A 13137-nucleotide genomic window follows, 5' to 3' on the forward strand; every position below is an offset into this window, starting at 1 on the left:
AGATTCTGGTTCACCTGCTAACCAATTACTATGTTATCTTGAACAAAGGAAGGAAGGGGTATTGGGTGGGGGGGAGTGGTGAAAATAAGCATTTAATTAGGAGCTAGTATGGGTTATACTATGCTCAGCTCTTTATGAACATTATCTTATTTGATCCTCACAACAACCTGAGGAGGTAGGTGCTATTATCCTCATTTTACAGTTAAAAAACAGAGGCAGACAAGAAATGTCTTGAGGCTACATTTGAAATCAATCTTCCTAACTCCAGTCCTATCATCCTATTCATTGTCCTCTTTGTTCTGTCACAAATAACAAGTACTGGACAAATAACTAACCTCACTGGGCCTTAATTTTCTTAACTACAAAATGAGTAGATTAGACAAAAGCCCCTTGCATTGCTAAATTGTGATCTTAAGATCTAACAGTAGAATGATATTGGTGCCTATCTGAATAATATTGTTCATTGGACCTGTGTGGATCCAGTTTCCTTAGCTTTAAAAATAAAATTAATGACCTCTTGAGATAATTTTTTGTTTCAAAGCATGAATAGGCTCATTTAAAGGACAAAATAAAAATATAATACTCATTTCAGAGTTTAAATCTGTAACCTGTCATCATGTCAGGGAAATCTCCAAGTCAATAAATTGCAGAACCTTGTCCAACTGCATTGATGTGAGAGTTTCCTTAAGAGGAATTTCTTTGACAAAATCAGTTTTAGAACAACTGCCAAAAAAAAAAATCAGTTCCAGCTCTACTGTTTTGTGGTTTTATAGGGGTTTAAAAGTTGAAAGCAAAAAGGGGGCAGAGCCAAGGTGGTGGCATTGAGGCAGCAAAAGTTCAGACCTCTGAAAACCTTTCCTTACCATTTACAAACTAAATGCTCCTAAGGGACTGAAAATCAGACCTAACAAGAAGACAGAGCCAAGGAACCCTCCTGCTGGACTCAACTTAAAAGATACACCCCCAAAAGCAGGAATTTGAGAACACTTAGGTTTAAGGGGAAGGAAGAAGGAAGGTCTCAGAACCCCTTCCCCACCTAGAACTCTAAGCTTCCAGGGCAGCTGGAACCTCTGGGTGGGCAAAGGTGCTGGTCTGGAGGGAGTACCTTGCAGGAAAAGCTGTGCCAGACTCAGAGCATCGAACACAGGCAGTGGGGAATCAGTTAGAGAAGAAGTGCAGAGCTCAGAGTGGACAGCCTAGTTGCAGCACTGGAGACACCCCATTTTTCCCCCCCCCACCTTTCCGAGGTTTATTGGCCTCAGGGCATATCCAGTTAAACCCAGCTGGACTTAATCCCATCAAAGCCTTAAGAGGAGAGGGAAGCTCAAGCTCCAACACCTCTCCCCCACAGATTGCACTGAGAGATTTGCTGACAAAGCTCCAAGGCTGAAAGAAAAGCCCAAAACCACCAAAAAAATAAATAAATAAATAATGAGAGGAGAAAGAGCTCAGGCAACTACAGGGAATAAAGAAGGGGAAAATATGAGCAAACAATAGAAAAAGGAAAAAGAAATTACAATTGACAGCTTCTATACAGGTAATGAACAAAGAGAAAATGGAACAGAGAAGGATGAGGGAACACCAAGCAAAAAAACAGAAACCCAATTGAATTGGATACAGTCTCTGGAAGAACTCAAAATACAATTCAAAACACTATTAAGAGAGGCTGAAGACAACTGGGAAAAGAACTTAAAAAGTAAGATAAGCCATCTGGAAACAGAGGAACTTGAACTAAAACAAGAAAATGGGATCTTGAAAGGCAAAATTAACCAACTTGAAAATGAAGTAAAGGAGATGAAAGATGAGTCAAAGGAGATGAAAGATGAGGCAAAGAAAATGAAAGATGAGGAAAAGAAGATGAAAGATGACCTCCAAAGAAAATCAGACCAAAAGGAGGATGACCAAAAATGCAGTCTTTAAGAACCAGTATACAACTAGAAACAAGCAACTTCACAAGGCATCAGGACACTATAAAACAATATCAAAAGAATGAAAATTTGAAGAAAATATGAAGCACCTCACTCACAAAACAGAAGATTTAGAAAAGCATTCAAGGAGAGACAACTTAAGAATCATTGGTCTACCAGAAAACCATGACAAAAGAAAAAGCCTAGACATCATCCTACAGAAAATTATTCAAGAAAACTGCCCCAAAATTCTAGAGCAAGAGAGAAAAGTTGAGATTGAAAGAATCCACAGATCACCTCCTGTACTTAATCGCCAAGTGACAACACCCAGGAATCTTATTGCCAAATTCAAGAGCTGATAAGGAGAAGTCATTCAGATACCATGGAATCAGATACCATGGATAACACAGGATCTGGCTGCATCTACACTGAAGAACTAAAAGTCATGGAATGTGATATTCCAGAAAGCAAGGGTACTAGGTCTACAACCAAGAATCAATTACCCAGCAAAACTGACTATATTCTTACAGGAGAAAGTATGGTTATTTAACAAACTAGAAGAATTCCAAGCATTTGAAAAGAAAAGACCAGACCTGAACACAAAATGTGATGCCCAAACACAGAACTCAGGAGAATCATTAAAAGGTAATTAAGAAAGAGGGGGAAAAGAAAAACAAAACAAATCAAAAAAACAAACTTTTTTAGTCCCAATAAGTTAAAATGATATGTATCCCTATTAGAAAAGAGGTCATTGGTAACTCTTAAAAATTATTCTTATCACCTGGGCAGTTAGAAGAATTACACTTAGAGTGAACAGTAACAAACTGTATAGGATGAAATGCCAAGACATAAATATGTATATAGATACATATATGCCTATATATATATATATATATATATATATATATATATATATATATAACTAGAGCTAAAAAAAGAGGTAAATACTAAAAGAAATGGGAAAAAAACAAAATGGGGTAAATTTATATGTCACAAAGAAGCTCATGGTGGGAGGGGGAGAGAACATCAATATACTAGAAGGGTAAAGAGGTTGGAGACAGGAAATACTCAACTCTTCTGTGCATTGAAATTGACTCAAAGAGGAAAGAACAATCAAATTCATTGGGGCAGAGAATTGATTTGTGCCTATAGGGAAGTAGAAGAGCAACAAATGGACTGGTGGGGAGGGAGGCAGTACAAGGGAAGGAGAGGGTGGGGGTAATTTAAACAGACTGTAAAGAAAATAAGGGGGTAATAAGAAGGGAGGGGGGTAGAAAGGGATGTAAAATAAGGATGGGAATTAGGGGGACTGATTTAAAACAAAACATTGGTGTAGAAAGAAATAATGAAAAAAGAAAAGGGAGGACTAGGAGTAGAAATCAAAATGCTGGGAAATACACAGCTGGTAATCATAACTCTGAATGTGATTAGGATGAACTCATCCAAAAAATGCAAGTGAATAGCAGAGTGGATTAGAATACAAAATCCTACCATATGCTGTCTACAAGAAACACAGATGAGGAAGGTAGATATGCATAGGGTAAAAGTAAGAAAATGGAGCCAAATCTATTGGGCATCAACAGATAAAAAGAAGGTAGGAGTTGCAATCATGATATCTGAAAAAGCCAAAGTAAAAATAGATCTAGTTAAAAGAGATAGGGAAGATAATTACATCCTGATAAAAGGCAGTATAGACAATGAGGAAATATCAGTACTCAACATGTATATACCAAATGGCATAGCATCCAGATTTTTAAAGGAGAAACTAGTGGAGCTCAAGGATGAAATAGATAGAAAAACTATAGTAGTGGGAGACTTGAAACTTCCTCTATAAGAACGAGATAAATCAAACCAAAAAATAAATAAGAGGTAAGAGAAGTGAATGAAATCTTAGAAAAATTAGAGTTAGTAGATATGTGGAGAAAAACAAATAGGGACAAAAAGGAATACACTTTCTTTTCAGCAGCACATGGTACATTCAGAAAAATTGACCATGTACTAGGGCATAAAAACATTGCAAACAAGTGCAAAAGAACAAAAATAATAAATGCAAGCTACTCAGATCACAATTCAAGGAAAATAATTAGTAAGGGAACATGGAGAGGAAAATAAAAAATTAGTTGGAAATTAAATGATACGATTCTCCAAAATCGGTTAAAGAACAAATCATAGAAACAATAACTTCATTGAAGAAAATGACAATGATGACACATCCTTTCAACATCTATAGGATGCAACCAAAGCAGTACTCAGGGGAAAATTCATATCCTTGCATTCACATATTAACAAATTAGGGAGGGCAGAAGTCAATGAATTGGGCATGCAAATTAAAAAATGAGAAAGGGAACAAATTAATTCCCAAGTGAAGACTAAATTACAGATCCTAAAAATTAAAGGAGAAATTAATAAAATTGAAAGTCAAGGAAATATTGATTTAATAAATAAGACTAGAAGCTGGTACTTTGAAAAAACAAATAAAATAGACAAAGTACTGGTCAGTCTAATTTAAAAAAGGAAAGAAGTAAACCAAATTGATAGTATCCAAGATGAAAAGGGAGACCTCATCTCTAATGAAGAGGAAATTAAGGCAATCATTAAAAATTATTATGTCCAGTTATATGGCAACAAATATGACAATCTAGGTGATATGGATGAATATTTACAAAAATATAAATTGCCTAGACTAACAGATGAAGAAACAGACTACCTAAACAACCTCATATCAGAAAAAGAAATTGAACAAGCCATCTAAGAACTCCCTAAAGAAAAAAAAAAAACACAGGTCCAGATGGATTCACAAATGAATTCTATCAAGCATTAAGAGAACAACTAATTCCAATATTATACACACTATTTGACAGAATAAGCAAAGGAGTTCTACCAAATTCCGTTTATGACACAAATATGGTACTGATTCCAGAGCCAGGCAAGTCAAAAACAGAGAAAGGAAACTACAATCTCCTTAATGAATATAGATACAAAAATCTTAAATAGGATACTAGCAAAAAGACTCCAGCAAGTGATCACGAGGGTTATTGACTATAACTAGGTAGGATTCATACCAGGAATGCAAGAATGGTTCAATATTAGGAAAACTATCCACATAATTGACCATATTAACAAGCAAAAACTACATGATTATCTCAATAGATGCAGAAAAAGCCTTTGACAAAATACAACACTCATTCCTACTGAAAACACTAGAAAGCATAGCAATAGCCTTTCCTAAAAATAATAAACAGTATGCATCTAAAATCATCAGCAAACATCATCTGTAAAGGGGACAAACTAGAAGCCTTCCCAATAAGATAAGGAATGAAACAAGAATGCCCATTATCACCTCTATTATTTAACATTGTACTAGAAACACTAGCTGTTGCAATTAGAGAAGAAAAAGAAATTGAAGGTATTAAAATAGGCAATGAGGAGACCAAGTTATCACTCTTTGCAGATGATATGATGATCTACTTAAAGAATCATAGAGAATCAACCAAAAAGTTGGTCAAAATAATCAACAACTTTAGCAAAGTTGCAAGATACAAAATAAACCCATAACTCATTGGCATTTCCATATATCTCTAATACATCTCAGCAGCAAGAATTAGAAAGAGAAATCCCATTTAAAATCACCCTAGACAATATAAAATAGTTAGGAATCTATCTGCTGAGACAAACAGAGGAACAATATGAACACAACTACAAAACACTCTCCACACAAAACTAGAACTAAACAATTGGAAAAACATTGATTGCTCATGGGTAGGATGAGCTAACATAATAAAAATGGCAATCTTACTCAAATTAATTTACTTATTTAGTGCCATACCCATTGAATTATCAAAAAACTTTTTTTACTGAATTAGAAAAAAACATAACAAAGTTCATTTGGAAGAACAAAAAATCAAAGATGTCCAGGGAAATAATGAAAAAAAAAATGTGAAGAAAGGAGGCCTTGCAGTCCCAGATCTCAAACTATACTATAAAGCAATGGTCATCAAAACAATTTGGTACTGGCTAAGAGACAGAAAGGAGGATCAGTGGAATAGACTTGGGGTAAGTGACCTCAGTAGGACAGTCTATGATAAGCCCAAAGATCCCAGCTTTGGGGACCAAAATCCACTATTTGATAAAAACTGCTGGAAAAATTGGAAGACAATATGGGAGAGATTAGGTTTGGATCAATACCTCACACCCTACATCAAGATAAATCAGAATGGGCGAATGATTTGAATATAAAGAAGGAAACTATAAGCAAATTAGGTGAACACCGAATAGTATACATGTCAGATCTTTGGGAAAGGAAAGACTTTAAAACCAAGGAGGAGCTAGAAAAAAAATCACAAAATGTATAATCAATAATTATGATTATATCAAATTTAAAAGGTTTTGCACAAACAAAATCAATGCAACAAAATTGGAAAGGAAGCAACAAATTGGGAAATAATCTTCATAACAAAAACCTCTGACAAAGCTCTAATTACTCAAATTTGTAAAGAGCTAAACCAATTGTACAAAAAATCAAGCCATTGTCCAATTGATAAATGGGCAAGGGACATGAATAGGCAATTTTCAGATAAAGAAATCAAAACTATTAATAAGCACATGAAAAGGTGTTCTAAATCTCTTATAACCAGAGAGATGCAAATCAAAAGGACTCTGAGGTATCACCTCACACCTAGAAGATTGGCTAACATGACAGCTATGGAAAGTAATGAATGCTGGAGGGGATGTGGCAAAGTTGGGACATTAATGCATTTCTGATGGGATTGTGAATTGATTCAACCATTCTGGAGGGCAATTTGGAACTATGCCCAAAGGGTGCTAAAGGACTGTCTGCCCTTTGATCCAGCCATAGCACTGCTGGGTTTGTACCCCAAAGAGATAATAAGGAAAAAGACTTGTACAAGAATATTCATAGCTGCGCTCTTTGTGGTGGCAAAAAATTGGAAAATGAGGGGATGCCCTTCAATTGGGGAATGGCTGAACAAATTGTGGTATATGTTGGTGATGGAATACTATTGTGCTCAAAGGAATAATAAAGTGGAGGAATTCCATGGAGACTGGAACAACCTCCAGGAAGTGATGCAGAGCGAAAGGAGTAGAACCAGGAAAACACTGTACACAGAGACTGAAACACTGTGGTACAATCGAACGTAATGGACTTCTCCATTAGTGTCAATGCAATGTCCCTGAATAATCTGCAGGGATCTAGGAGAAAAAACATTTCTCTATCCACAAGCAGAGGACAAACTGTGGGAGTAATAACACTGAGGAAAAGCAACTACTTGACTACAGGGGATGAGGGGATATGACTGAGGAGAGACTCTAAATGAACACTCTAATGCAAATACCAACAACATGGAAATGGGTTCAAATCAAGAACACAAGTGATACCCAGCAGAATCGCATGTTGGCTATAGGAGAGGTGGGGGGAGGGGGGAGGATGAAAAGATAATGATCTCTGTCTCCAAAGAATAATGTTTGGAAATGACCAAATAAAATAATGTTTAAAAAAAAGAAAATTCATAGCTGTGCTTTGTGTGGCAAAAAATTGGAAAATGAGGGGATGCCCTTCAATTGGGGAATGGCTGAACAAATTATGGTATCTGTTGGTGATGGAATACTATTGTGCTCAAAGGAATAATAAAATAGAGGAATTCCATGGAGACTGAAACAACCTCCAGAAAGTGATGCAGAGCAAAAGGAGCAGAACCAAGAGAATGTTGTACACAGAGACTAATACACTGTGGTACAATCGAATGTAAAGGACTTCTCCATTAGTGACAATGCAGTGATCTTGAACAACTTGGAGGGATCTATGAGAAAGAACACTATCCACATTCAGAGGAAACACTGTGGGAGTATAAACACAGAAGAAAAACAACTGCTTCAATACACGGATCAAGGAGATGTGGTTGGGGATGTGGACTCTAAATGAACATCCTAATGCAAACACAAACAACATGGAAATAAGTTCTGATCAAGGACACACATAATACTCAGTGAAACTGTGTATCAGCCATGGAAAGGGTAGGAGAAGGGGAGGGAGGGAAATAATATGATTCTTGTAACCAAGGAATAATGTTCTAAATAAATTAACTGAAATAAATAAATAAATAAATGAAAGTTGAAAGCAACAAACATTTTAAAATGAGAACACCTAAATAAATTGCAACACTGATTTAATGTAATGGTGCTGTGATAAATAATGAATACAGAAAAGTGTAGGAGCATTTCTTTGATTTGATATAAAGTGAAGTAAGCAGAATCAAGAGAACTATATACTGTACAGAATGACTAAGAAATCATAATGGGAAAGAAAACAATAATCTGATTAAAAATGAATGCCAGGAATTTATAATGATCAATTAGAAAAAGTAAGAAAGAAACGATCTTTGTGATCTATGGATTGGGGAAGAATTCATGATCAAACAAGGGAAAGAGAAGATCACAAAAGATAAATTGGACAGTTTTGATTATATAAAATGTAAAGGGTTTTGTATGAATAAAATCAATGCATTTAAAATTAGAAAGGGAACAATTACCTGTAGAAAAATAATCCTTATATCGAGTTTTTCTGGTCTCATTTCCAAGATATTTAAGGAACTAATTCAAATTTATAAGAGCAATTCCCAAGTTGATAGTCAAAGGAGATATTGGAAGTCCTCAAAGGAAGAAACCCAAGCTATTTAACAGACATGAAAAAATGCTTCAAATAACTAATAATTAGAGAAATGGAAATGGAGGCAAATCTAAAGTTCCACCTTATATTGATCAGACTGACAAAAATGATTTAAAAAATGGAACATGGCAAATGCTGGAGAATTATGGGGAAACAAGTATATTAGTGCTCTATTAGTGGAGTTCTTAATTGGACCAACTATTCTGGAAAACAATTTGGATAAATGCCCCCAAAGTCAGTAAACTATGGAAACCTTTTGACCCAGAGTAAACACTACTAGGTCTATACCCAAAAAAGATCATCTAATGTAGAAAATTACCCATATGCACACAAATATTTAAAACAACTTTTTTTTTTGTAGTGGCAAAAACTTGGACACTAAAAGGAGGTTCAAATGGGGAATGGCTGAATAAATTATTCCTTTAAGTGAAATTACATGAATCAATTATTATTGGTCATGACAATACACATGGGAAGACCTATATAAACTGATGCAGAGTCAAGAGAAAAACCAGAAGTTTCTATAACAGTAACACTATGAGGAAAAACAACTCAGAAAGACTTTAGAACTCTGATTAATAAAATGACTAAACCTGATCCTAAAAGACCAAAGGTGATGTTATACATCTGATAGAGAGGTGATAGGCTAAAGATGTAGAATGAGACATACATAGATGGAGATGGACAATGTGGTACTTTACTATGCTTGACTGTCCATATTTGTTTCTTCCTTCCTTGCTTCCATTTTTCCTCAAACCCCTTTCATTGTTCTTTCATGGGGCATAATTGGAGAAAGTAAAATAAATGCTTGTCAAATGGAAATAAAATTGAAAAAATTATAATGACCAGACTTGGTCCAAAAGGAGGGATGAAAAAATATCTCTTCTACTTCTTTGCAAAGGTAGATAACTATGAATGCAGAGCAATTCAGATAATGTTAGACTTTCCTGATATATTGGTTGGATTTGCTAGACTGTTTTTGCTTTTCTCTTCTAATTCTTACTTATAGAAGATGGCTCTCTAGGAAGCTAGAAGAGATCCTTTGGGAAATATATGTGAAGCAAAAGCAAAAGATGCCAATAAAAACTTATTTAAAAATTAAAGAATCCCAAATATTCTTTAAATAAATATTTACAAAAGAAGTTATATTTACATGGGCACCCCATGCATGGCACCCCAAAAAATTCAGTACCTGAAAACTGGTCATGAAGCAGTTTGGGTCACTCTTTGTCTCCTACCTAGAACAGAGTATTCCCACTCTTTGAAATTCAAGGAGCATGAGAACTGAAATTGTTACCTGATCTTTTTAGCCTGGTTACTAAGCAATTTTTCTTATGGCTATGAAAATAATCAGCCATTACTCTGTATCATAAAATCTCAGGGCTAAAATGGACCTCAGAGGTCATCTAGTCAAACTCCTGTCTAAAACAAGAATGCCCATACAATAGACCTAACAGGTAAGACATTCTGGATTGGAATCCAAATAACTGATTCTCAACTTCTCTTTACTTGCAGGTATATATTGGGAACCATCAATATATACATTTGAAAGTATTCCAATCTCTGCCTTACAAAAATGAGCCACCACAGCTACTGAACTACCAGACTGGCAAAACTGAGGATGATGAACTGACTTACTTTTAGAGGCACCAACCAGAAGGAATTTGTTTGCTTTCATGAGCATCCTGTATCAATAAGCACAATTGGAATGAAATATGGATCTTTTAAAAGTAGATTTTGACTTGGATGATTAGTTAGTTTTAATCAACTTTCTCTTTCTCTCTTTATTCTTTGTTCTAAGGGGTGACTCACCAGATAGAGGAAGTGGAAAGGATATATTCAGAAGTGAAGTGATATAAAAATAAAAGATATCAATTAAAAATTTTAAACTGATTCTGAAATTATTTGCTTTAAATTATTTTACATCTCAGCTTATTCCATAGCAGATACTGGCTTTCCATAGAGAATTAGGTTTGACGATAGAACAACTAAGGAAATTTGTGTAGCACCCTCTCGGGACTCCTTGAACCTGCAGGTAGGGGTTGGGTTCTCAGAGAAGGGCTAGTACCTCAGGTACTAGAGGCAACCCTGTGGATCTCCATCCCTAATACTCTCTTATGAGACACCATTAAACAGCAGCTAGCAGTCACAATTAGCAAAGACATTTATTCAGCTAGCATAGCAAGAAGAGCTATTACCTAACAATCCTTCTATCTCCATAAACCTGGGGTATACACTCCCCCAAATACACAGTATCCATGGGAAAGGTAGATTCCAACGGAGCACATTATAGGACATATGTGTGGTAGAGCCAACTCACAATTGCATACTATGGTCTAGAAATTGTTTTACTGTAGGTGAGTTATTATAAATATTAATCTAGCAGACTTTTATACTACAGGGATCCCTCGCCTATTGTGGTAGTTACGTTCCAGAGACCCCATGATAGGTGAAAATCTGCAAAGTAGCAGCATTATATTTATTTTATTATTTATGTATATTTTAAGGCTTTATAAACCCTTCCCACTCTCCTTTAGACCTTCTCCACACTCTTTCTAACCTTCCCCACACTCTTATAAACACTTCATACGCTGTCAAACACTTTCTGAATGTATGGGCACAATGCAGGAGAGCAAATAAGACCAATGCTACAGTCACTGAGCCAATCAGCACCCAGGATACAGAACACAGCACTGTGATTGGCTGCCTTTTATTCCATCAGCCATGTACAATCTCACAGTTGGCAAATTTGCACAAGAGGTAGTGGCATACTGCATTTCCATTGCGTACAGTACGGTATTCATTCCCCAATTCCCACAATATAGCAAAAACTCTGTGAAACAGATTTAGATATGTATATTTTTTAAAATCTACAATACAGTGAAGCTACAATAAGTAAACTGTGATAGAGCGAGGGATGACTGTAAAATTTTAACTATTTATTAGTAAAGTGAGAAAAAGAGAAATATGATTTCCAGCCTTTCTAATTTAAGTAGGATCAGGTCCCAGATTCTGTGCAGTCCCCTCCATGCGACCTCTTGCCAGATTGTAAGCAAGATAAAAGCCACCAGGACTGCTCAGAAGAGAAGTCAGAGCCGGGAGAAGGAAGGGAGCAAAGAGAGCAACTGAGTTTCCTGGGCTGGCTTTTCATAGCTAAGCTCCTCCCCTGGATCCTTCAATTGGCTAATGGCCTTCATATGTCATGCCTCCTGGCCTCCATGGTGCTATCACATCTCACATCAGGACTTCCATCATGAATCCTTCTGGGATTGGTCTGGGTTGAAGATCCCTCAGATATTTAATTCACACAGTTGGCTGATTATTTTTTATAGTCCTAAGAAAACTGCTTAGTAACCAGGTTAAAAAGATCAAGTAACAATTTCTGTTCTCGTGATCCTTGAATTTTATAGACTGGGAATACTCTTTTCTGGATAGGAGAAAAGAAGTGACCCAAAGTGCTTTATGATCAATTTTCAGGATATCCAGTCTTTTCTCCATAGTCTGACTCTCTTCACTGTTTCTGGGGCTCATGATCCTTGAAACCTTTCTTCCTTTCTTCCACCCTAGAGTGGCTTATATCTATGGCTATCTAAAAGCAGATCAAGGGGGCAATTGGGTGGCTCAGTGGATTGAGAGCCAGGCCTAGAGATGGGAGGTACTGGGTGCAAATTTGGCCTCAGATACTTCCCAGCTGTGTGACCCTGGGCAAGTCACTTAACCCTCATTGCCTAGCCCATACCACTCTTCTGCCTTGGAGCCAATGCACAGTATTTATTCTAAGATGAAAAGTAAGGGTTTTAGAAAATAAAATAAAATAAAATAAAATAAAAGCAGATCAAGGTGACTGAGGTTGAAATGACAGCTATTCTCTGTACTAATGAATGGTATTTTCCTGTCAGCAATAGTACCACCTAGAAGATTTTAATGCATTTCCTCATCATAAAAAGTTGGATACTCCTGTCCTTTCGGAATTTCCTTTGAAGTTCCTCCTTAGCGAATGTCTTATTTAATCATTGTCTTTCCCCCAATACTTGCCATAGTCTACTTTCTCAGCTGGTGCTTAAAGATTCTTAATAGACCCACCTTCGGAGAAAGAATTGTTAGAGTCAGATACAGATGGAAGCACACTATCTTCCACATTAGTTTATGTGTGATTTTGAGGTTTGGGTTGGATAGGAGCATTCTCTTGTAACAACGACCAATATGGAAGTATGTTTTGCATGATAACACATGTATAATCCAGATTAATTTCTTACCATCTCCAAGAGGTGGGGCAGGAAGAGAAGAAGAGTAACATTTTGGATCCAGAAAAAACATGGAAAATGGTTATTGCATGTACTGGGAAAACAAAAGAACTTTGAATTTTTAAAAAAGCTCCCCCCCCCCCCCCAAATCTTGATAGAAACAATTTCCTCACTTAGGGTAATGTTCACCTACTCTGGGAGAAAGCTGGAAGCTTTCTTGCCCCCCCCCCCCAATCTAGAATTATGACTCAAAAATAAATGGACAAGATGCATGCACATTTTTTAGTTTTCTTCTGTCCGCTTT

General features: G+C 36.2%; 1 protein-coding gene across 1 annotated transcript in view; it reads left to right on the plus strand.

Moving 5' to 3' along the window:
- Nucleotides 1–10469, plus strand: part of LOC103094399 (cystatin-B-like) — a 39058-nt gene extending 28589 nt beyond the window's left edge. Inside the window, exon 3 of the mRNA XM_007493781.3 lies at nt 10105–10469. Within this exon, the coding sequence (XP_007493843.2) occupies nt 10105–10233 (129 nt within the window). The 3' untranslated portion in view covers nt 10234–10469. The remainder of the gene's footprint in view (nt 1–10104) is intronic.
- The last annotated feature ends 2668 nt before the right edge of the window (nt 10470–13137 follow it).

The sequence above is a fragment of the Monodelphis domestica genome, chromosome 4, assembly GCF_027887165.1.
Source record: "Monodelphis domestica isolate mMonDom1 chromosome 4, mMonDom1.pri, whole genome shotgun sequence".
Classification (NCBI taxonomy): domain Eukaryota; kingdom Metazoa; phylum Chordata; class Mammalia; order Didelphimorphia; family Didelphidae; genus Monodelphis; species Monodelphis domestica.